Below are 26,941 nucleotides of genomic sequence, written 5' to 3' on the forward strand. Positions count from 1 at the left end.
TGCGGCTACTGCGCACACAATTCACAAACACAGAAAATAATTTTTTTTTTGGTTTGGACTGGAGTGTACTTTGGGGGTTACAGCACCCTTTAACGGTCAAGCCAGCCGTCCCTTTACTTATGACACAGGCGCACGCTTGGCACTACTTTGTTGATGCACGTGCGGCTACTGCGCACACAATTCACAAACACAGAAAATAATTTTTTTTTTGGTTTGGACTGGAGTGTACTTTCGGGGGTTACAGCACCCTTAACGGTCAAGCCAGCCGGCCCTTTACTTATGACACAGGTGCACGCTTGGCACTACTTTGTTGATGCACGTGCGGCTACTGCGCACACAATTCACAAACACAGAAAATAATTTTTTTTTGGTTTGGACTGGAGTGTACTTTCTGGGGTTACAACATCCTTTAACGGTCAAGCCAGCCGGCCCTTTACTTATGACACAGGCGCACGCTTGGCTCTACTTTGTTGATGCACGTGCGGCTACTGCGCACACAATTCACAAACACAGAAAATAATTTTTTTTTTGGTTTGGACTGGAGTGTACTTTCGGGGGTTACAGCACCCTTAACGGTCAAGCCAGCCGGCCCTTTACTTATGACACAGGTGCACGCTTGGCACTACTTTGTTGTTGCACGTGCGGCTACTGCGCACACAATTCACAAACACAGAAAATATTTTTTTTTTGGTTTGGACTGGAGTGTACTTTCTGGGGTTACAGCACCCTTTAACGGTCAAGCCAGCCGGCCCTTTACTTATGACACAGGCGCACGCTTGGCACTACTTTGTTGATGCACGTGCGGCTACTGCGCACACAATTCACAAACACAGAAAATAATTTTTTTTTTGGTTTGGACTGGAGTGTACTTTGGGGGTTACAGCACCCTTTAACGGTCAAGCCAGCCGGCCCTTTACTTATGACACAGGCGCACGCTTGGCACTACTTTGTTGATGCACGTGCGGCTACTGCGCACACAATTCACAAACACAGAAAATAATTTTTTTTTTGGTTTGGACTGGAGTGTACTTTCGGGGGTTACAGCACCCTTAACGGTCAAGCCAGCCGGCCCTTTACTTATGACACAGGTGCACGCTTGGCACTACTTTGTTGATGCACGTGCGGCTACTGCGCACACAATTCACAAACACAGAAAATAATTTTTTTTTTGGTTTGGACTGGAGTGTACTTTCGGGGGTTACAGCACCCTTAACGGTCAAGCCAGCCGGCCCTTTACTTATGACACAGGCGCACGCTTGGCACTACTTTGTTGATGCACGTGCGGCTACTGCGCACACAATTCACAAACACAGAAAATAATTTTTTTTTTGGTTTGGACTGGAGTGTACTTTGGGGGTTACAGCACCCTTTAACGGTCAAGCCAGCCGGCCCTTTACTTATGACACAGGCGCACGCTTGGCACTACTTTGTTGATGCACGTGCGGCTACTGCGCACACAATTCACAAACACAGAAAATAAAATTTTTTTTGGTTTGGACTGGAGTGTACTTTGGGGGTTACAGCACCCTTTAACGGTCAAGCCAGCCGGCCCTTTACTTATGACACAGGCACATGCTTGCCACTACTTTGTTGATGCACGTGCGGCTACTGTGCACACAATTCACAATCACAGAAAATAATTATTTTTTTGGTTTGGACTGGAGTGTACTTTGGGGGTTACAGCACCCTTTAATGGTCAAGCCAGCCGGCCCTTTACTTATGACACAGGCGCACGCTTGGCACTACTTTGTTGATGCACGTGCGGCTACTGCGCACACAATTCACAAACACAGAAAATAATTTTTTTTTTGGTTTGGACTGGAGTGTACTTTCGGGGGTTACAGCACCCTTAACGGTCAAGCCAGCCGGCCCTTTACTTATGACACAGGCGCACGCTTGGCACTACTTTGTTGATGCACGTGCGGCTACTGCGCACACAATTCACAAACACAGAAAATAATTTTTTTTTTGGTTTGGACTGGAGTGTACTTTCGGGGGTTACAGCACCCTTAACGGTCAAGCCAGCCGGCCCTTTACTTATGACACAGGCGCACGCTCGGCACTACTTTGTTGATGCACGTGCGGCTACTGCGCACACAATTCACAAACACAGAAAATAATTTTTTTTTTGGTTTGGACTGGAGTGTACTTTCGGGGGTTACAGCACCCTTAACGGTCAAGCCAGCCGGCCCTTTACTTATGACACAGGCGCACGCTTGGCACTACTTTGTTGATGCACGTGCGGCTACTGCGCACACAATTCACAAACACAGAAAATAATTTTTTTTTTGGTTTGGACTGGAGTGTACTTTCGGGGGTTACAGCACCCTTAACGGTCAAGCCAGCCGGCCCTTTACTTATGACACAGGCGCACGCTTGGCACTACTTTGTTGATGCACGTGCGGCTACTGCGCACACAATTCACAAACACAGAAAATAATTTTTTTTTGGGTTTGGACTGGAGTGTACTTTCGGGGTTTACAGCACCCTTAACGGTCAAGCCAGCCGGCCCTTTACTTATGACACAGGCGCACGCTTGGCACTACTTTGTTGATGCACGTGCGGCTACCGCGCACACAATTCACAAACACAGAAAATAATTTTTTTTTTGGTTTGGACTGGAGTGTACTTTCGGGGGTTACAGCACCCTTAACGGTCAAGCCAGCCGGCCATTTACTTATGACACAGGCGCACGCTTGGCACTACTTTGTTGATGCACGTGCGGCTACCGCGCACACAATTCACAAACACAGAAAATAATTTTTTTTTGGTTTGGACTGGAGTGTACTTTCGGGGGTTACAGCACCCTTTAACGGTCAAGCCAGCCGGCCCTTTACTTATGACACAGGCGCACGCTTGGCACTACTTTGTTGATGCACGTGTGGCTACTGCGCACACTATTCACAAACACAGAAAATATATTATTTTTTTAGCACTTGGGGGGAGCACCCCTGATGGACAGAGCACCCCCTGGACAACACTGCAGCACTCCTTTAGGAATGGGACACTGCACAGGACTTTGGAGTGGCCCCTATGGAGAACTGACTGCACAACACAGTCCAGCCAGCCCCTATGGACTTTGAAGTAGTGGACACAGCCCCTATTAACAACAGCAGCACAGCACAACACAGCCAGCCCCTATGGACTTTGAAGTAGTGGACAACAGCAGCACTACACTACACTACACTACACAGCCCTAACTCCCACCCTCCCTCTTCACTGTCCACAGCCGAGTGAGAAAATGGCGCCGACGTGGGTACCTTATATAGGGTCCAAAACCCGCGAGACTCGGAAGGCGGGATGATGACGTTTTGCCTCGATTTCAGATCCGAGTCAGGCGGGAAAAGTCGAGCCTGATTCGGATCGGACTCGGATCGGGGGGGCTCGGGGGGGGTTCGGATTTCAGAAATCCGAACCCGCTCACCCCTAATATATATATATATATATATAGAACAGGTAGCACTCATTGCAATAAGAAAGCAGGAATCCAGATAAAATATATATTATACAGTATATACATACAGCCATCCAGCAGCACTTTTCATCACTTCCAAAATGTACAAAAAGCAGATGCCCTCCTCTCAGGAATTCCCTTAACTATGGAACACGGATCATGTAGAAGTGTAACAGGCGGAACTCATTGCAAAAAGAAAGCAGGAACCCAGTTGGTTAAAAATGTTTATGAAAATGCTCTGATGAAAATGTTTTTTTCATAAACATTGAAACGTTGGTAACCATCTGGGTTCCTGCCTTCTTATTGCAATGAGTGCCGCCTGTTACTAGAGATGTGCACTGACCCCCGTGTTTTGGTTTTGGATCTGGATCTGGTTTTGGATTATTTCCTTGGTGTTTTGTTTTTCGGTTTTGGTTTTGGATCTGGATTTTTTTTTCAAAAAAATGATAAAAACAGCTAAAATCACCTAATTTGGGCCTTTTTTTTGTCCCTAAAGTATTATTAACCTCAATACCATTTATGTCCAGTCAATTTTGACCACCTCACACAATATTGTTCACCAACATAGGCATAGGCCAAACCAACTCATAAGTACGTTCAATAGAAAGTAACAATGCAACACAGAAATTTACTAAAAATCGACATCAAGCATGGAATATCCTTGCTCAAAACAATTAGTCGACCCCAGCACATGCTTATTCTCACTGCCCAATCTGTATTTTCCTCATTGGGGGTGCCGGGTCACAAATGACTGACCCTTGTAAAGCCCAGATCAATCAGACTTTTTCTTGAACAGTTCCCCAAAATCTCCCTGACCAATAAAAACAGTGCTTTGCACCTTCCGTACCTGTGAGTCAGAAACAGTGCAGGTCAGATACAGTGCGGGTTAAAGTGCGGGTCTAATATATTGCGGGATACGGTGTGATTTGGATACAGTGCGGGTCTGATATAGTGCGGGATACAGTGCTGGTTAGATACAGTGGAGGCCAGCTGCAGTGTGGGTTGAATACAGTGCGGGATACATAGTGAGTTGGATGCAGTGCAAGTTGGAAACAATGTGGGTTGGATACACCAAAAGCACACTTATTGTGACAGCAGTATCCGCAGTGCGGGGGTTGCTGACGGTGTCCTCAGTACATGGAATGGCAGTGCTGCGGTGCTGGCAGTGTCCTCAGTGAAGGGTACCGGCGGTGTCAACAGTGCAGGGGTGCCAGCGGTGTCTTCAGTGCAGGTTTGCTGGCTGTGTCGGCAGTGCAGGAGTTGCTGACGGTGTCCTCAGTACATAGAATGGCAGTGTGGGAGTGCTGGCAGTGTCCTCAGTGCAGGGTACCGATGGTGTCAGCAGAGCGAGGGTGCCAGCAGTGTCCTCAGTGCAGGTTTGCTGACTGTGTTGGCAGTGTTCTCAATGCAGGGTGCCGGTGGTGTCGGCAGCATGGGGGAGCCAGTGGTGTCAGCAGCGGGACAGCCAGCAGTCTCAGCAGTGGGGGTGCCGACAGTTGGTGTGTCGGCAGCGGGGAGTGTCAGCAGCAGGTGTGTCACAAGCGTGAGGTGCCGGTTGCGGGAACCAGCGCCATCTTCTTTTAGCTGTTTTTTCCCTGCATTCAATGGGCTTAACGCTGATTGGCTGAGACCCGTGACAGACGGCAGTGTTCACCAGGGACCCACGCAAGGAAGTATGGACTTGGCTGCATTCGACATTCTGGTCATGGCCCTCAGACTAGGTTCCCCAATACAAGTGCTGGTGAGCTCTGGATGGAGCATGGTATGATGAAGACGTACAGCATAGTCGACAGGCCGGGTCAGAACCAAACGGAAAAGTTGGTACCAGGTCACGGAGGATCACCAAGGTCAAAACCGGAATAGCAAGCGCAATACCAGGGAGCAGACAAAATCAGGTCACGGACAAAGCCAAGGTCAGGAACAAGCAATGAGGTTATACACAGGAACGCTGGAGTAAGGTTTGGGAGCCTATATTCTAGCACAGGAATTCTCACAGGGACTTCCTTTTATAGGCAGGGGTTGAATTTAGGTGCCTCCTGTGACATCACTAGGGAAGTGTCTGGCCCTTGAAATCTAATTAAGGTTGACACGCGCGCGCCCTCAGGGAGCCGCAGCCACCTGCACCATGCCACTGGGGTTGCCCCCACAACCTTTGAGAGAGGCACCAGGGGCACATTGAGGGCCCAATTCAGCAGTGATCGCAACTGCGATTACGCACGCAATCAACTAATTGTTGCGTTCTGTGTATGCGTATGCATCACAATCCACTGCGTGTGCGAACACTCCACTGCGATTGGGATTGTGATCGCAGTGACTACGCAGGCCCAATGCAGAGTGATTGACAGTAAGTACCATTTGGGGGATGTGCATAAATTAGCCACTGTGATGCCATAAGCAGCTTGGGCTTTTACTGCGTGCGATGAGGTTAGCAATTTCTGAGTAAGGTCAGGCTGTGTGCAAGTGTGCGTGAGGCTGCGATTGTACTCAATGTTCCCGATGGTTTTGCAGTCTTGCTAAGTATTACGGATGAGTGTAAATTAAGGAGGAAATCTTTATGTTAGGCTGCGTATGGCATTGCGATCGCAGACATTAGTATATCTTCGCAGTGACACTGTGTGCGTAATCGCAGCACTTGCGATCTGTACTGAATCAGGCCCTGAGTCCCCTGGACAAGTGGGAGCTGAGTAAGTCCCATGAGACACTACAAAAGGTCAGAGAGGCATGTGCTGAGCTCTGATTGGTGGAGCGCATCGTACGCTTCTCTGACTTAGTGATCTATGTCATCAGGTAGGTGGTGTGGCAGGATACTCCAGCTGCCGCTGAAGGGGCAACATTCAGCAATTTAGGGGTGCCAAAATGAAATTATATATTGCCCCCCCAACCTAAAAACATTGTGATGTCCCTAAACAGGGCTATACCCAAATGGCGTGGACTATGGTGATACATAAACCTGAGAAAATAGAGGGGGAGAAGGAAATAAGCAAGGCAAAAGCAACAGACAAGGGAAGTGCTAGAAGGACAGGGAAAAGGCAGGTAGAAACAAAGTGAGTTAGAGAAGAAAATGCAAAGACAAGGGAGAACATACAAAATAGTCAATACGCAGCAACAAAACAATACTTCTCTGCCAGAAAATGCCAGCAGGTAAGAGGCCTGATTTAAAACAGAGCAGGTTAATAAAACCAACCATTGAATGAACCACCCCCACAGCACATAATGTGCAGTTGCCATGTCAGCATTGGCGTAACTACCATAGGTGCAAGGGGTGCAGCTGCTATGGGGCACAGCGTGGAGGGGGTCCCATCTTCCTTGTCAAAGTTACATGTGTTATATACATTTTTCACCATTGGGTGGTACATAGGGGCCCTTACAAACTTTTGCTATGGGACATTCAATACCTAGTTACGCCCCTGCTTGTCAGCAAATATTGTGGCACCCCACCAAGCCCCTTTGTGCCTACCCACACTTTGTAGGTGCGCCTACAAAAATGTAACTTTATAATGTGCCTCCTGCCATTGTCTAATATAGGCCATGATTTAACTGTTTGGGGTTCAGGGATTTTGCTCTGGCCCCCTCAGCGGTGGAGGACATTAAGGGACCAGTGAGTACTGTGGCAGGCTCAAGGATTGGAACTAGAGAAAATGGCAGTTGGTGGCTGCGCTGTGGTGAGGTAACTGCCGGTGGGAGCAAAGATGCACAGAGGCCCTGATTCAGAGCCGGACGCTTTGACAGATCTTTCGATCTGAATCAGGGCCGTCCCTCCTAGCTTTTAGAGTGGTCTCCTGGCCGCTCGTATAGCTGCGGGTGACCACCCACAGCTATAGCGAGCGGCCAAAAAGATGGTCGCGATGGTCAAGACCATCGCGACCATCGGGCGTGCGACGAGACCCTTGTGGTAGGGTCTCATTGCCGCAAGCCCTGGAGTGCTTTTGGCTCTATCAGAGCCGAAAGTACTCCCACTAACATCACTTGTGATGTCAGTGGGGCCGGCCCCAGACGGTAGGCAGTCCCATGGGAAAGGGGGCGTGCTGTCACTTACCATCGACAGCACGCCCCCTTTGTAGCGAGACCCATAGCGACGGCTTGCCCGTCGCTATCCGGATCTCGCGCATGCGCACAACGGAGCCGGCTCCCTCGTGCGCATGCGCACTGGGCCATCGACCCGCTTGCTTCCCAGTGGTTCATGCCAGTGACAGATAGCCGTGAGCGGTTTAAAGGAAGAGATCAGAGGGCCTGATTCCCCTTAAAGATATCTGCATACTTTGGCAACATAGCAAAATAATCGGTAACATTGAGTAACATCAGACCCATACACACAGTTAAGGCAGGTCAGACCTCACTCAGTATTTACTAACTTCAGCACACGCTATGAGGCCTCAGGCTGCGCCTGGTATTGCAGTGGCTAACTTATTCACGCCCCTGCAATGGCGTTGAAACGCACTGCCACATCTGCATTTGGCCGACCAACCCACTGTCACCACCCACAAATGGCACTTCCTGTCAATCTCTCTGTGATGGGTCTGTATGGTCACAGTCCCGATCGCAGTGGACGGCTCGCGCACATTTTAACAGCTTTATAGAGTGCACCAACGAGAAATATTCAGCTAAACTGCACACTATACTTTATGGGGCCAAGGTTAAAATAATTTATAAGTTATTGTATTGAAGTTTGTCGAATACTGTGGAAATTGTAATCTGCTATTGCATTTTGCTATTGATTAAATGGTTCTGCTCTAGTTTTATTTCATCAAAAGTAAAGTGCAAGTGCATAGGTGTATTAGTACTAAGAATTCATTGTAATGTGCAATTATCTATAGTATGCTGTCTTTCACTTTTAGATCCACATGAAAATGTTCATGTACTGAATACAGGAGGTTTATAAACATAACTTGGTAATATGAATGGACGGTTTGCGCACACTAAGTAACCCGCTAAATGTACCAAGTGCTGCTCGCTTTATGAGGTGTTCCAAACCTCTCCAAATATATTGTGAAGAAAATTTTAAGCTAAGCGCTCTAAGGTACTGAAATTAGTATTCTATTCACGTCCTCATGTATGTCGTGGTCTATCTTTAAAGCATCCTAATTATTGTGAATAATTCCTAGTAAGCTTTGTGTCCGGTGGGCAATAACTGTAGGCTGGATATTCCTTAACAGTGCATTATGGAAAGGAGGGAAGAAACACTCAGAGACTTCCTGCTTACAAGGACAATTGGATTACAGTTGTCAATGCGTTTATTTCTCCACCTGTTGAACACACTGCCCAAAGTTATTGCTCACCTGGTGTAAGAACACAGAGTTGTTGCATATTTCACCATCAGATTACACTGCCAAAAGTTATTGCTGAGCTGATATAGGACTGAAGTGCAAGTTCATAATGCACTGTTAAGGAATATCCATCCTACAGTTATTGCCCACCTGACACAAAGCTTACTAGGAATTATTCACAATTATTAGGATGCTTTAAAGATAGACCACGACATACATCAGGATATAAACATAACTTGCCATATTAAAATATAATAATAATAATAATAATTACAATTACCTCTAAGAGGACCTCAGGCAGTTTTCTTAGGAATTGCTTTCCCCATCCACTGACTATAACAAACTCATCTGAAAAGATAGCACAGATTATTATTTAATGAGTATTAAATTTGTTATGCAGAATTCATTTTTGAACATATTTCAAATATATAGATTTACATGATTTTTACCTGTGTTTCACCATTTTTAATTAGATCCAAACAAAACAAATATCAGTACCAAAACCATAATACACAAGGATTTTTTTGGCAAAGCTGAAACCAAAACACGAAGATTGTTACAGAGCCAAAACCAAGACCAAAATCAAACCGTGGGGCCCAGTGCACATCTTTAATAGATATGATGATGATAACAACAACAAAAATGTGTTTTTTATATACAGTATTTGAAAAGTTAAATACCTGACTGAATTTCTTCTTCAGGTAAACAGATAGGCATCACATGATCATTGAGGAAAGCTTTGCTTGATAGCTCCACCAGTCCAATGTCATTCTGCAATGTGCTGCTGTTGTAGTTGGGGTGGATAATTATGTTCTTGGGTTGCAATACTTGTTCAGTGTCATCCTTTAACAGTGTCCTGTGTTTTCCTGGAGGAAGCGTACAACTAGTTTAATACACTGTAGACAAACACTTTTTGAAGTCAGCGCACAGAAATGATAATTTACACAAAAACAAGGTGCAGACCTGCAATCAGGGGTGTTTTAAGGAATGCACACTCCATCTTCATGGACAGTGGACATGTTGCCAGCAACACCATCTTTCTGATGATGTATTTTGAAAGATGGTGCATGCACAGAAGATAGCAAAGTATCTGGCACATACTGTACTTTTGTTGTCTGTTCTGGGTGTAGGATGTGTTGCTTGTTGCACCCTTTTATCCATGAGTCCAATTGTTCCACTCACCCTGTACACATTATAGATATGCCTGCAATGCTTGTTTAGTTACACAAGTTCTCTTACTTGCCTATTTAGTGCTTCGGAATCTAGTCTTTTTGAGAAACATCTGTATGCATTGGCCATAATACAGGGAACTGTATCTGTAAACACATCCTTTCCATCTTTTTTATCTTATGTTCATTTTTCACAGTATCAAATCATTTTCACTATAATCATTCTCTAGAACGACACCCTGTAGCTGCATGGGGCCTAGGGTCTAGGGTCCATGGGGCCTAGGGTCCATGTGATCTTTATCCGCCTCTGCCAGTGCCCAGCAGACATGCTTAACTTCCATTTTAGATTGTAAGCTTGCAAGCAGGGCCCTCTTACCTCTATGTCTGTCTGTTATTACCCTGTTTTGTTCTATCAATGTTTCCAATTGTAAAGCGCAACGGAATATGCTGCGCTATATAAGAAACTGTTAATAAATAAAATAAATAAATAAATAATTTTATATCATTTATTATTTATTTACTCATTGTTCAAATAAATCTATTTTTTCAGAACCCTATTCTTGATTTTACCAGGTATTCATTCCAACCAGCCAGATTGGGCAGATATCTGACAGAAAATTGTATAGTGGATGCCCAGCTTAGTAGAGATAATATTTAACTCTGTCATAAACTTTTGTTTATTTGTGTATTCTAATGGTGGGTACACGCTATACAGATATATCTGCAGATGATGGTTGTTCGTATAGACTGAACAACCATCATCTGTGTCTGCCCGCAGGTCTTAGTGACCAGGGGCCATGTCGTGGCATGTCCCGGCGGGTGGGGGACGTGTCCCACCCCCCTCCTCGCGGCTGTCGCTCTGTGTGCATGGGCGGTCGGCAGACCGCCCGTACACACCTGCCGATGGACAGATATGTCTGCAGACATATCTGTCCATCGGCTGTGCAGCACAGAACTAAAAAGCTATGCTTTTAAAAGGCACTTACCTAATATAATTATGAATGATGAAGGAGAGAAAATGTCTGCAGAGGTAAAACCTGTGACCTCCGAGTCCACTTCATGGTGCAGACAATGGGCAGCGGTAACAATCCATTTGTCACCTAGAAAATATATACAATAAGGTTTATTTACCACAAATGCATTTGTGTGGAAAACTTAAACTCTAGGAACCAAGTTAGTACATGCAATAAAGATTGATCCGGAACACACCGGTGCTTATGAATAGATATACAAGTTCATCGGAAATATTATTTAGCAAATGTCCATATGGGGAAAGACTGTCCGTATTCACAATAGTCCTTCCATCATCCTCTTTGTACTTCTGTAACAGGGGAATATAGTGAAAAAATTACAAAAATTAAGAAATAAACCACTTTGTGTATCACTTCACACTCAAATGCTTTTGAAGTCCAAACAGCAGACTTGGAAAAGCACCCAACAACCAAAATTGTAAGGGAGAACATCCTACAGTATAGTCCAGGCCTTTCCCCCTTTGGTAGTTTGCTTACAATATACTTTCTTGCAGGTATATAACATATAAAACTATGCAGAGGCTATTCAGCAATTCACAGGGCTCAACTATTATGTATATACAGATTAAATATATAAAAAAACACATATAGTACATTAACCTTTTCAATGAACAATATTTTCTTTGGCAATGCACTCACATCCATTAAAATGTAATAGATATAATAACATTTTCATATAGAGTATATAGATTCTCCTACCAGATCCCAGAACTTTTAGGGCATGAAAAGAGAGAAAATCCCTTCAAGGTCTCAGGAAACCATCAAGTATTTTTCCCACACAATCCTGACAATTGGATCTCTTCCACAGTCCACTGATGTGTTTTGAAGTGTTCTTCTTATTTTTCATAGAAACATGTCATATTGGCCTCACCCCCTCCCCAAGGACTTGTTATTCCCGGCATTATCCTCCCTGTCCTGCCCACTTCACTCGCAAGTGGGCAGGATGTGAGAGGGCTGCCTACTCCTCTAGGAATCCAGGGGACTACCTTCAAATTTGGGACGCTTCAGGACCTTATGAAGTAGACACAATCTAGCCCACACTCTGCAAGATGTAACATTGGTCCACCTACTTTTCCCATCAGAAGATGCTACATCATACTTGCTGACTTTATGTTTCTCCTCTCTGGTAATAGCGCTGAGAGGATATGCAGCTGAACACTTTTGGGGTGTGGACGGGCTCTTCATGTAATTTTAGCCTCGCCCCTCCAAACAGACATGTTATTTTCAGTATGATCTTCCCATCCTGCCCATTTTACTAGGAAGTAAGTGATATCCACCCACTCATCCAGTGGACTACCCAAAAAATGAGTCTCCCACATTTTCATGCAGTTTCCTGTACAAATGGCTGAATCCATGTGGTATCTATACTTTTATAAATAACTTTTAATGAATCCATGCAACCAGTGGCGGCTCCAGAGTTGGGGCTGCAGCGCAGTCCAAAATTCAAATAGGGGAGCCACACCAGCTGCCGTTCCAAACGCTGCCTAACATCGCTGGCCAGGAATCACTGGCAGTTGGTGTGGCTCCCCTATTTGAATCTTGAACTGTGCTGCAGCCCCACCTCTGGAGCCTCCACTGCATACAACCATACTGTACATATTAGACCGGTGTGCATATTTGCATCGCTCATCTGGTTGAATAAAGCTGGAAGGAAAATAAGTTTACCTTTTACCTAAAAATAATGCAGAAAATGCCAAATGATTTAGGTATGCAGGAGATAACATTCTGCATTACACTAACTAATGTGATAGATCATGGTCCCTATTAATCTTAATAAAGACTCCAGTTTGGCTCTATTTATCAAACTTGGTCACAGTGCTTACACCATCTGAAGATATTGTTAGCAGCTGTGTCCCCATGGAGGCATTTCCGCAGTCCATCTCCAATAGCCTCTGTACAATGATGTGGCCTTTTTCTCAAAATGGCGCGATACATGTATGGCATAATGGACACGTATGTGTAATGTCAGAAATTGCCATGAATTGATAGCAATACTGTAGGTTTTACTTCACTGTTAAGCACTTCAATGGCAAAGCCTCTTGTTTGTTTTTTAATAAATAGGACCCTATGTCTTTTCTATACAACATATGACACTGGAGATCTTTATGAAAACTGTTACATAGGTAAACTGTGCAAAAACAATACAGAAAATGTATGGAAAAAATGTTGCACTTGTCCTCTTTTTAACATTTTTCTAATGTCCTGCCCATGTCCTGAAGTAATTCAGGATCCACTAATCAGAGGCATTTTGAAAAAGGCACAGTGACCAGCCAGCTTGAAGCAGGTAAAATTCAAGAAGTCCACATCGGGCCTAGGTGTTTGCTTATATTGGCCAGAGCAAGGTGCCGTGGGGTAGTCTGACAGCAGATTTAAGTGAATGGAGTGAAGCCCTGAGGAGCAGCGGAGCAGCGGAGGAGAAGAACAAGAAGAGGTGGTTGTAGTGGTTGAAGACAATGAAAATGCTGGAAGTTTTGGAAAGCTGCGGCCATTGCAAAACAACATTACTTTCTCTAGACATATGATTTTTTTTCATCTATACATATGAAACATGATTAATGCTATATTTATTCCGAGAAGAAAAAAATTATTCCCATAGGTTTCCTAGATGACATGCATCTATCAATGGCCCAGTTTATGTTTATTACATTCAGTCCCCAAGCTTTTATGATCCTTGACTCTTGTTGGGATAATTAAAGACCTGATTATACTTCTGTGACAACAGGACACTTTCAGTAAATAATCAAATTCAGGTGATGAAAAAAAAACCCTAATGCATTTTTGTCTACTACATCAAACACTGCATTAACCCATTATTTAAGTATAAAGTAGTTGGCTGTAAACCATTTTATCTAATCATGACTATGTTGATATATTGTTTTCCTAATTATCCTGCTAGAAACATGCCAGTATTATATAGAGCAGTGATTCCCAACCTCGGTCCTCAAGGCACACTAACAGTCCTGGTTTTAGTGATATCCATGATTGCACACAGATGGTTAAATCAATATAACTAAGGTACTAATTAAGTCACTTGTGCTCAAGTACGGCTATCCCTAAAACCTGGACTGTTAGTGTGCCTTAAGGACCATGGTTGGGAACCCCTGATTTAGAGGTATATATAAGCCTGGATGACTGGAGAAAGGGAGTAACATCAAAATAATGAATAAAGGTGCGAACACACGGTACGATATCTATGAACGATAATGATATCGTTTAATGATATATCGTTAATTTTTATGCAGTGAACAACCAACGATGCACGTTACCGCATGAACGATAATGATATCTATGATTGTCCATACATGCAGGCCAACTTGCACGATATTGTCAACTTTGCCTGTTCAGAGATGTGGCAGGATGACTTCACTGAAAGATATCTTTCAAGTCGTTGGTGGCACAGAGCATATCGTGTGTATGCAGCTTAAGCCTTATCCCTTTGTTAAAAACACAGTTGTGCTTGTATAAGATAAGTCCTCGGGAAAGTCAAATATGACACACTAATAAAATAAAACTGTTTTTGTTTAGACACATCAGGAATTATAACTTTTGATTTGTATGTGTGTGATTACTCTTACCGATCAGAGACCCACCACAGAAGGCACGCCCACTGTCAGCCTTGGCAAGCATGGAAATCCAGGGAGAGATCCCTCTCTTTGCAGTACTCCCACCTGCTATTCTTGCCAGCTTTGACCTGGAAAAACGTGGCAACCCACACACTAAAAAATAATGAAAAATAATGTTTGCATAATTTTACATGGAATAACTCTCCTGGTAATAGACATCTGAATGACTTATCATCATGCAAACATTTTATTGGGACCCCTTATTTGAGAGGCCTTTTTTATGTGTACATGTGAATTTGTTCATTGTTCCTGGATCAGTGCAATATTTGTAAAGTGTTAGTAATTCTATGGAGTTTTGTCATGTTTTTATCTATATAATATGTTTCTAGAGTTGGTCCCATCCTCAATATGTGCTTGCAGTGGGAGCTGGGGTGCGAGCCGCCGATCCAATGGGTCCCACTGTGAGGGAGATGGGACAGACCTAGAGCCACAGAAGAGTAAAGGGAACATGGTAAGTATGGGAGTGAGATGGAGTGGCAGAAGGGCAATAGTGAGTGGCAGATGGGACAGAGCAGAGTAGTGTTAGTGGAGCAGCTGGGAGAGGGGGTGGGAAGAGATAGAGGGGGCGGGGGCAGACTGAGGTGACCAAGGTCTAGCGGGTTGTTCCCGGTATGCAGTGGTTAGAACCTGTCAAAAGTGGTCCAAGGAAGGACAACTGATGAAATAACGACAGGGCCATGGGTGCTCCAGGCTCATTGATCATCGTGAGGGGTGAAGGCTGGTCCATTTGGTCCTATACCTGAAAAGAACTACTGTAGCACAAATTTCTGAAAAAGTTAATGTTGGCTATAATATAAAAGGTGTCAGAGCACACTGTGCATTGCAGCTTGCTGCTTATAGGGCTGCATAGCTGAAGAATCTATGGGTTTTCCCGTGAGTTAAAAGCAGAGCACTCTCTGGGCTTAGCAAGCAAGGTAGTCGTGGCTAATTAAATTGGGCAGTGTGTTCAATTAGCTGTGGAATAAACACAGTGCCTAATTGAATCTGAGAGAGAAAAAGAGAGAGAGACTGACTTTAAGGGCCCGATTCAGACCCGCTCGCTAATCTGCGTTCTCATGCAGCTGTCAGGTGCCTGCTAATATATATAAGAAGCATAAGAAGCGATCGCACGGTAAGGCATGAGGACGCCCACTATATCTTAGTGTGCGATGGCAGAGCGATCGCACGCCATTCTAAAGATGCCCCCTTTCCTTCGCAGCACACGTCATCTCCAGGAAGTGATTGTAAAAACAGTAACATTGAGAGCCATCAGAGCTGCACGCAGTCATTGAGGTCGACCCTACCTCGCCGCAAGCACTGCGATCACTGCAGTGTGAAATACAACCAGGTGACGTGTACAATGACGCTTCCGTGCAAATTATAGACGCCCATAAAACGCTGTTAGAACGCACAGGCACGCCTGCGGTCGCACATCCACTCCCCCTTCTCAAAGACCAGCCCATGTCACCACCCACAAATGCCACTATCTGTCACTTAACCTAACGTCCAGAATAAGGCTGGCGTGCCTTCACATCCCGATCGCAGAGACTGGCTTGCGCACTTGCACTACAGCTTACACGCATGCAGTTTGCAAAAATCAGCCAGCTGCGAGCAAACGCAGCCTAGCTAACGGGTTTGAATCGCCCCCTAAGTTCTTTACCACTTATGGGGTTTGTAGCATTAGTTTGCATAGCACATGAGAGATCGCTCGTATTTTCTGCATTGAGTGTCTTACACAGCACAATACTGAAATCATGCAGAAACTGACACATTTTCAGGAGGAATGCATATAATTAATATGCCCAGAAAATGCCAGTAAGTATGTTGATAATCACCCATATGTAATTAACAATGCAGAATACTGTATAGTAAACATTTTCTAACTTTAGATAATGTTCTTTAATTTCACCAGTAGATGTCACTGAAGTAACACTAAAATGTGATTTTATATAAAAGCATTAGTAATCTTAAAAAACAGTTTGATAAAGATTATGTAATTTAGAAAGTGTTACTTAACGCCCCCATACAAGGTGCGATTGTAGCGTACGAGGCGATAGGGGATCCATCATCCGACATATCGGACGGTCTGCACACTGGGCCTGATTCAGACCCGCTCGCAAGCGGGTCGATAGTGGGCCACGTGCATGTGCAAGCCCAGGAGCGAGAGAGAAATTCTCTCGCTGAGGGACTCACTACAAAACGGGCGGCTGTCGATGTTGAGCGATAGCTCGCCCTGTTTTGTAGGCTGGGAGGGGGGGTGGCTACACAAACGGAGGCGTTCCCAATGTCAGTGATGTCAGTGGAGAGCTTCCTGCTCTGTTAGAGCAGGAAGCTCTCTGGGGCTTGCGACAGACGAGACCCTACCACAAGGGTCTCGTCGCAAGCCCCTATGGTCGCGATGGTCGCGACCATCGCGACCATCACCTGGCCGCTCGCAAAAGCTGTGGGTGGTCACCCACAGCTTAGCGAGTGGCCAGGAGGCCGCTACAAAAAAAAATGCCCTGATTCAGAGCGAGCGCTCTTAAAGAGCGCCCGGCTCTGAATCAGGCTCCCTGTGCGATCGGGTGGCCGGCCGCCCGATATGCCGGCTCCACCGTCTCACCCGCATAGCAATCCATGGGATCGCACATCGCATCCCCTGATCTCATGGTCCTACAGGCAGATCGGGGGTGCGATGTATGACCCTGCGGGAGCGCACTCGTCCCAATATCAGGGCCATACATGGTGCGATATAGCAGGCAAATCTCACCAATCAGTCGGATCGCCTGCTATATCGCCTCATGTATGGGGTCCTTAACAGTACAATTATTACTGCTTTACAGCATCTGCCTTATTCCATCTAGCTTTTACTCACAATGGGCCTGATTCTGAAATGTATGGATCACTCTTCACGGACACAAGTAGCATGTTATTGTGTACAGCACATGAAGGGTCAGAACAAAGACCCCATAGCAAAAGTTTGTAAGAGCCCTATGTACCACCCTGTGGTGAAAAATGTATATAACACATGTAACTTTGACAAGGAAGATGGGACCCCCTCAGCTCTGGGCCCATAGCAGCTGCACCCTTTGCACCTATGGTAGTTACTCCCATGATCACATGTGCAGAAGCAAATGTATGTATCTGTGCATATGTCTCTCCTATTCTGAGTCAGATGCAACTTTTGTTTTTCTGTGAGTTTTGGTGTGTGCACTGGGTGGTGACAAATTGATCACACGGAACCAGGCTGACTTTTGGGAGTGTCATGGGAGTGTCGGAAGGCGTGTATCAACAACTAGGTGCAATTCTTAGTCTTGCATATGGGAAGGGAAGCCTGTTTCAGAAGGATCTCTTCAACCTGGCATGGGGCTGGTGCAAGTGCTGATACTGATGATGACATTTGCTTCAGTCAGTGCACAATCAAAGGGCGCCACTGGTTTCCGCTATTGAACGGATACTCACATTAGCATAAAGGGGTCTATGTACTAAGCCTTGGAGAAAGATAAAGTGGACGGAGATGAAGTACCAATCAATCAGCTATTAACTGTCACTTTACAGGCTGTGTTTGAAAAATAACAGTCAGGAGCTAACTGGTTAGTACATTATCTCCATCCACTTTATCTCTCTCCAAGGCTTAGGGGTCTATTTACTAAGCAGTGTTAGGAGACATAGGGCCTGATTCAGACCCACGCGCAAGCGGCTGTCCGCTCGCAAGTGGGTCGATGTTGTGCACTGCGCATGCGCACGACGGCGGGAGCTCCGTCGCGCGCATGCGCCAGACGCGACGAGCAAAGGACTTTCCTTCGCTCTTTGTGTCTGATCAAAGGGGGCGTGCTGTCGATGTTGATAGACAGCACGCCCCCTTTGGTGGGCGTGCCGGGGGCGTGCCTCCCTGACGGGGGCGTTCCCAAGGGAACGCCTACCGTCAGAAGCCGGCCCACTGACATCACTAGTGATGTCAGTGGGAGTGATTTTGGCTCTGATAGAGCCAAAATCACTCCGGGCCTTGCGGTTGAAAAACTCAACTGCAGGCTCCGGCTCGCAGTGGCAATGGTCGCGATGGTCAAGACCATCGCGGCCATCAAACTGCACGCTCGTATAGGCTGTGGGTGATGACCCACAGCTATACGAGCGTCCTGGAGGACGCTCCATAATTATAGAGGGCGGCCCTCATTCAGAGCGTGCGGTCTGCTCAGAGCGTACGGCTCTGAATGAGGGCCATAGTGAAAAGTGATAAGTCTGTGATAAGGTGCCAGCCAATCAGCTCCCAACTCTAATTTTTCAAACAGCCTGTGAGATGACAGTTGGGAGCTGATTGGCTGGCACCTTATCACTTTCTTATCACTTTTCACTCTTTCTCCTAACACTGCTTAGTAAATAGACCCCAGAGTGTCACGAATTAGGGTCTTAACATCCTTTACAGACTCAGATATTCTTTTATTTCTGTTTCCAAGATATCCCAGGGACAGCTTCTTGTGATTAACAAATGCACTTATGCACCTCAGTCAGACCATTTCCTGGGAGTAACCCAATGCCTGAACAACGTGTTCCTTACCCAGGCTAGTTCTAGGCTCTCTGTAACCTGTGATCATGTTCTCCGTGACTCTCTTTGCTACTCCGTGGACTCGCTATTTATCATCTGCAGCTGTATACTGTTACCTGCTGTCCATCTGCTGCTGTGTATCATCACCTGTCAGCACCACAACTTCCATGCTGCAAACAGTTCTACTCCAACCACTTAATCCAGGCAGCGAGTATAACTGTTACCTGCTTTCCATCTCCCACTGTATATCATCGTCTATCAGTGCGGCAGCTTCCACTCTGCATACCAACTTGCTATTCCTCAGCACAGAGCCAGCGAGTGCGCCGCGGTCTTCATTCCATCATACTGCTGGGACAGTGCATTTGAGTTACTATTAGGGGTGAGCAGGTTCGGATTTCTGAAATCCGAACCCCCCCCCGAGCCGAGGCCGATCCGAGTCAGGCTCGACTTTTCCCGCCTGACTCGGATCTGAAATCGAGGCAAAACATCATCATCCCGCCTTCCGGGTCTCGTGGGTTTTGGATCCTATATAAGGTACCTGCGTCGGCACCATTTTCTCACTCGGCTGTGGATAGTGAAGAGGGGGGGTGGGAGTTAGGGCTGGCTGGGCTGTGTAGTGTAGTGCAGTGTACTGTTGTGCTGTGCTGCTGTTGTCCATAGGGGCTGTGTCCACTCCTTCAAAGTCCATAGGGGCTGGCTGGACTGTGTTGTGCAGTCAGTTGTCCATAGGGGCTGTGTCCACTCCAAAGTCCTGTGCAGTGTCCCAGTCCTAAAGAGGTGCTGTAGTGTTGTCCAGGGGGTGCTCTGTCCATCAGGGGTGCTCCACCCAAGTGCAAAAATAATATATTTTTTCTGTGTTTGTGAATTGTGTGCGCAGTAGCCGCATGTGCATCAACAAAGTAGTGCCAAGCGTGCGCCTGTGTCATAAGTAAAGAGCCGGCTGGCTTGACCGTTAAAGGGTGCTGTAACCCCCAAAGTACACTCCAAACAAAATAAAAAAATATTTTCTGTGTTTGTGAATTGTGTGCACTGTGTCTGCACGTGCATCAACAAAGTAGCAGTGCCAAGCGTGCGCCTGTGTCCCATAAGTAAAGGGCCAGTTAGCTTGTCCGTTAAAGGGTGCTGTAACCCCCAAAGTACACTCCAAACAAAATAAAAAAATATTTTCTGTATTTGTGAATTGTGTGCGCTGTGTCTGCACGTGCATCAACGAAGTAGTGCCAAGCGTGCGCCTGTGTCATAAGTAAAGGGCCAGCTGGCTTGACCGTTAAAGGGTGCTGTAACCCCCAAAGGGCACTCCAAACAAAATAAAAAAATATTTTATGTGTTTGTGAATTCTGTGCACTGTTGCTGCACGTGCATCAACAAAGGAGTAGCGCCAAGCGTGCACCTGTTTCCCATAAGTAAAGGGCCGGCTGGCTCATTTCTTAAAGCATGGTGTAATCCACAAAGTGCACTAGTCTCCAACAAAAATAAAAAAATATTTTCTGTGTTTGTGTGCGCCTAGCAGCACGTATTTATCAAATCAATATAACATAAATGGAGGACCAAACTTTCTCCGATAAAAATAAAATAGGGAAAGATCAAGAACCACTTCCTCCTAGTGCTGAAGCTGCTGCCACTAGTCATGACATAGATGATAACATGCCATCAACATCGTCTGCCAAGCCCGATGCCCAATGTCATAGTAGAGGGCACATACAATCCCAAATTACAAATTTCAGGAAAATGACCTTAAAAATTTTTTTTTAATCATCTGAAGAGAAACGTAAACTTGCCAATATGCCATTTATGACACGGAGTGGCAAGGAACGGCTAAGGTCTTTCCCTATGTTCATGACTAGTGGTTCAGCTTCACATGACGATGGAAGCCCTCCTCCCACTAAAAAAATCAAACGAGTTAAGCTGGTAAAAGCACAGCGAAGAACTGTGCGTTCTAAGAAGATATCACAAATCCCCAAGGAGAGTCCAAGTGTGGTGGCGGTTGCAATGCCTGACCTTCCCAGCACTGGACAGGAAGAGGTGGCTCTTTCCACCATTTGCACGCCCCCTGCAAGTGCTGAAAGGAGCACCCACAGTCCACTTGCTGATATGCAAATTGAAGATGTCACTGTTGAAGTACAACAGGATGAGGATACTGGTGTAGCTGGCGCTGAGGAGGAAGTTGGAGAGGAGGATTCTGATGGTGATGTGGTTTGTTTAAATCAGGCTCCGGGGGAGACAGTTGTTGTCCGTGGGATGTAAAAGCCCATCACGGTCCTGCCTGGGCAGAAGACCAAACATTCCACCTCTTTGGTCTGGCAATATTTCTATCCAAATCTGGACAACAACTGTCTTGCCATATGTACCATATGTAAAGGTGAAATAAGTAGGGGTAGGGACGTTAACCACCTAGGAACATCCTCCCTTATACGGCACCTGCAGCGCGTTCATAAAAAGTTACTGTCAAGTTCAGAAACTTTGGCTAAGACCGTAAGCAGTCCAGGGACACCTAAATCCCGTTGTCCTGTTGTATCCAAGCGCCTGCAAACCACACCGTCAACTCCCTCCTCGTCAATTTCCTCCTTAGTCAGGATCGGAAGTAGTCCTGCACACCATGTCTCTGGCATGACTGACTCTCCTATCCAGGATTCCTCCGGAGGAACCTGCATTGCTACGCCTACTGCTGCCACTGCTGCTGGGAGTCGTTCATCATCCCAGAGAGGAAGTAGGAACACCACTACTTTTACTACACAATTGACCCTCCAACAGTCCTTAGCGAGGAGGATGAAGTACGACAGCTGTCATCCTGAAGCAAAACGTATAACTGAGGCCTTGACTGTTATGTTGGTGTTAGACGTGCATCCGGTATCAGCCATTAGTGCAGTGGGATTTAGACAATTGATGGAGGTAGTGTGTCCCCGGTTCCAAATCCCGTCTAGATTTCACTTCACTAGGCAGGCGATACCGAGACTGTACAGAAACATCAGAAAAAGTGTCCTCAGTGTCCTGAAAAATGTGGTTGTACCCAATGTCCACTTAACCACGGACATGTGGACAAGTGGAACAGGGCAGACTAAGGACTATATGAGTGTGACAGCCCACTGGGTAGATGTATCACCTTACGCAGCAACAACAGCAGCATCACCAGTAGCAGCATCTCAGAAACGCCAGCTCGTTCCAAGGCAGGCTACGCTGTGTATCACCGGTTTCAGTAAGAGGCACACCACCGACAATCTCTTAGAGAAACTGAGGGAAATCATCACCCAGTTGCTTACCCCACTTAGACTCTCCTGGGGATTTGTGATATCTGACAACGCCACCAATATTGTGCGGGCATTACATCTGGGCAAATTCCAGCACGTCCCATGTTTTGCTCACACAATAAACTTGGTGGTGCAGAATTTTCTGAAAAGCGACAGGGGCATGCAGGAGATGCCTTGGTTGGCCCGAAAAATTTCTGGCCACTTTCGCCATTCAGCGACTGCGTGCCGAAGACTGGAGCACCAGCAAACACTCTTGAACCTGCCCCGCCATCACCTGAAGCAAGAGGTTGTGACGCGGTGGAACTCAACCCCTCTATATGCTTCAGAGGATGGAGGAGCAGCAAACGGCCATTCAAGCCTATACATCCACCTATGACATAGGCAAAGGAGGGGGTATGCACCTGACTCAAGCGCAGTGGAGAATGATTTCCGTGTTGTGCAAGGTTCTCCAACACTTCGAACTTGCCACACGTGAAGTCAGTTCAGACACTGCCAGCTTGAGTCAGGTCATTCCCCTCATCAGGCTTTTGCAGAAGCAGCTGGAGAAAGTGAAGGAGGAGCTAAGACGGAGAGATTCCGCTCGGCATGTGGGACTTGTGGATGAAGCCCTTCATTCGCTTTGCCAGGATTCCAGGGTGGTCAATCTGTTGAAATCAGACCACTACATTTTGGCCACCGTACTCGATCCTAGGTTTAAAGCCTATGTGGTGTCTCTCTTTCCGGCCGACACAAGTCTGCAGTGGTGCAAAGACCTGCTGGTGAAAACACTGTCAGCTGAAGCGGAACGTGACATGTCAACAGCTCCTTCTTCATTTTCTCCCGCAACTGGGGCTGCCAGGAAAAAACTTAGGTATCCTAAGCAACCCACTGGTGGTGAAGCAGGGCAGGCAGGACCAAGTTTGGACATCTGGTCCGGACTGAAGGACCTGGCAACAATTTCTGACATGTCTACTGTCACTGCATATGATACTGTCACCATTGACAGAATGGTGGAGGATTACATCAGTGACAGCATCCAAGTAGACATGTCAGACAGTCCGTACCTGTACTGGCAGGAAAAAGAGGCAATTTGGAGGCCCCTGTACAAACTGGCTCTATTTTACCTGAGTTGCCCCCCCTCCAGTGTGTACTCCGAAAGAGTGTTTAGTGCAGCCGGGAACCTTGTCAGCGAAAGGTGTAGGAGGCTGCTTCCACAAAATGTGGAGAAGATGATGTTCATAAAAATGAATTACCAACTCTTTCAGGGAGACCAGCCTCCAGAACGTACAGAGGGACCTGTGGTTGTGGATTCCAGTGGGGACGAGTTAATAGTTTGTGAGGATGAGGATGTACACAACACTGAAGAGGGTGAGGAATCGGTGGATGAGGAGGATGAGGATGACATCTTGTCTCCGTAGAGCCAGTTTGTGCAGGGACAGATTAATTGCCAGCTTGTTTTGTGGGGGCCCAAACGAACCAATCATTTCAGCCACAGTCGTGTGGCAGACCCTGGCGCTGAAATGATTGGTTTGTTAAAGTGTGCATGTCCTGTTTATACAACATAAGGGTGGGTGGGAGGGACCAAGGACAATTCCATCTTGCACCTCTTTTTTTTCTTTGCATTATGTACAGTTTGGGGCCTAGTTTTTCAAACTGCCATCCTGTCTGCCACTGCAGTGCCACTCCTAGATGGGCCACATGTTTGTGCCGCCCACTCGTGTCGCTTAGCATAGCCTTTTGGACATAAAAACACTATTGTGAGGTGTGAGGTGTTCAGAATAGACTGGAAATGAGTGGAAATTAAGGTTATTGAGGTTAATAATAGCATAGGAGCAGAAAAACCAACACATTCTGTGATTTTAGCTGTTTTTATTCTTTTTTTAAAAAAAATACAGATCCAAAACACAAAACCCAGAACCCAAACCACGGAAGGGTGGTTTTGGCAAAACCAATCCAGATCCAAAACACGAAGAAAGATCCAGATCCAAAACCAAAACACGAAAAGTGGACGGTGCACACCCCTAGTTACTATACAGTATTACTCTGTGCTTGGTGTTTGTTTAAGTAATTAGCTTCCCTTCTATAGAGGTTATAGGGAAACTGTAGCAATATTAGAGTTTGTAATAGACAATTAGGCAGACTTGCTGACTTTCCGGTTGTTACCCCCTCCAAGATGAGCAGCCAGGTTGGCACTTAAGGGGGTGTGGCGGGGGCAATGGTGAGTGGTGTGGGGGGTGGAGGGGTGGAGGCACAATCACATCATCGCGGCCCTACACCCCTCTATACAATGCCAAGAAGATTTCCGGCATTGTAAAGCAGGGGTCGGGGATACAATGATGTGATTCAGTCCTAATCGCGTTATTGGACCCCACTGGACTGCCCACTTTGGTCAGGTAAGGAGGGTGGTGGGGCTGCGGGGGGTCGGGAGCACCACCCACTTTTCTGGAGTCCCCCAGACATTGCGGGAGAGTCAGCAAGTATGGAATGCACCTAGGTCATTTACAAAGAGTAAAAAAGCTGCGATGCAGTGCAAATATATCTTTGGACCCACTGTGTGTCTTGATTTGTGGTAGTTTGGGTAGATTTCTGCCGGGATGAATAGGTTTTCTCAGCAAGATGGCTGCATATGCAGGTCACACATAAAGAATTAATGAAATGAGGGAAACTTGGGAAGATTTTCAGTGTGTTCCATGTGAGGCCATTCCCGCTCTGCAAAAAGACAAAGGGCTGGATGCAGCAATGTCAGAAATGTGGTCAAACCACCGAAAATACCTTTTTTGGAGCGTTTCACCACATTTCTCATATGCACCATTGGATGTGGTCGGCAACTCCATCTTTAGATAGCGATGCCCAATACAAACCTATGGGCGTCTGTTCGTAAACCCCTCCCAGCACCCCCAGAGGCACGTGCGTCCATCTGCGTATGCGCAGAAGGAAGCCAGAGGGACATCTGGGTCATAGACCTGGAAGACCCTCACTCACAAAGTACAGCTCTTACCGAGAGAGAGCTGTCCTTTGGGTTTTTCTACATGCAAATTGCCCATAGCAACCAAGCATTGTATACACTGTGCTACATTGATTTAAATTGGGGATGGAGGAGGTGTGTGTGTGGGAGGTAACTTGGCCCAAAGTAAAAACAAAAGATATGCCAAGCGATGTAAAGGAACCAAAATCACAATAGCCGAACCAATAGCAGATTTAAAAAAATGTGAGTTGACAGTAAGGTCAGGATACTATCCCTCCCCCCCCCCGTGCGGCTATCCGCACTCGGCGCCCGGCGTCCCTTCGATCGGGCGTGGGTCTCCCGGCATATGTCTAATGACAGGCATTGGCACATCGACGCCTGTCTTTAGACCCTTCTCGGGATATGACAGTCGGGAAGCCGGCTGTCGAGATTAGGTCCTCCAGCTTCCCGACTGCATTCCCCGGTAGTAGGCACACACTAGGAAACTCTTTGAGGCAAAACTATATATAATAATAAACTGGTTTGGTTTAACAGCATACAAACATGACAGCTATACACATGAAAAACAGATATTACTTCAGCATCTAATAGAGTAATCCTGTAACAACAAGGTATATACAAAAACACAGAATGATAACACATTTAGCAGCAGTATCCTAATTGGACCTGTGCCACCACACACAGTTCTGAAGGTGGCCAACTATAGGTAACGCAAAGCCCATCAGCAGCTCCACGGTGCCTGGCGGAACCAGAATCAGTGTCACGGAATTGGCGCAGTGCAGTGTGGCATGCAGCCTCCTCCACAAGCTGAGCTCCAGTGCTGCCAGTTGATTCCAAAACCAGAATCAGGCGGGTTGTGGCAGGCAGCAGTATGGCACTGGCTAGAAGCCGCAATGGGGGACGCTGTCGCAGCCAGGCTGATATTCCCAGGCCCCTCAGCGAAGAGATGAGGATGGTACATTATTTCACAAGGTGTAAAAAAGGATGGCTATAGGAATAAGAACTGAAAAGAAATAGAAAAGAGGACAGCAAGGAGAATAACAGGAAGAAAACAGGAATAAGGAAAGACAAATCGACAGAAAAGACGAAAGTGCAGGAAATTTAACAGAAACACAGCCAAGCTGTAAGTACACATACCACCTAGAAATTTCCAGAAGAAGACTTACTGGCAATAAAAATGAACCCAACCCCTTTATTAATGTTTCTGCTGACAGAGGGCAACGAAGTCTTCCACATGTTAAGGGGTTTCATTCTTCAAACATATGAAATGCCTTCTGATATGATTTTGTTGTGTTAAATGCACTTTTCCTACTGTATAAGCACACATGTCTATGCAGAGACGCATCTCTAACTTATTATTAGAGGGCCATGGCAGGGAAAGGAAGGATGAGCTAATGTAGAGGAAGTAGCATAAGGGTATTACACATGTTGACTATGCAGTAGTGTACACAGCCGCAGATACACCTGGATACACTAGGAAGTGTATATGTTGTTGCTGCTCTACACTTGGTGCAAGATCCATGCTGATGATGATGACTGTCAGCACGGACCTTCCCAGTATAGTATAAAACAGATAAAAAAGAAATAAAAAATAATAAAAATAAAAAATGTGTCCCCACCCCTTCTCCCAAAGTACTGACTCCGCTAATTCTCAGGTGGAAAAACAGCATGGGTCCATCTGGAATATGCTATTTATGGCGTCACCCTGCC

General features: G+C 46.0%; 1 protein-coding gene across 1 annotated transcript in view; it reads right to left on the bottom strand.

Annotated features, from left to right (window-relative positions):
- Positions 1–26,941, bottom strand: part of MASP1 (MBL associated serine protease 1) — a 152,538-nt gene that overhangs the window by 15,436 nt on the left and 110,161 nt on the right. The window contains exons 11-14 of the mRNA XM_088444715.1: positions 14,494–14,634; positions 10,874–10,987; positions 9,399–9,584; positions 8,999–9,066 (exon numbers count right to left, since the gene is read on the bottom strand). Coding sequence (XP_088300841.1) covers positions 8,999–9,066; positions 9,399–9,584; positions 10,874–10,987; positions 14,494–14,634 — 509 coding nt within the window. The remainder of the gene's footprint in view (positions 1–8,998; positions 9,067–9,398; positions 9,585–10,873; positions 10,988–14,493; positions 14,635–26,941) is intronic.

The sequence above is a fragment of the Taudactylus pleione genome, unplaced genomic scaffold, assembly GCF_031769625.1.
Source record: "Taudactylus pleione unplaced genomic scaffold, aTauple2 ptg000372l, whole genome shotgun sequence".
NCBI classification, from domain to species: Eukaryota; Metazoa; Chordata; class Amphibia; order Anura; family Myobatrachidae; genus Taudactylus; species Taudactylus pleione.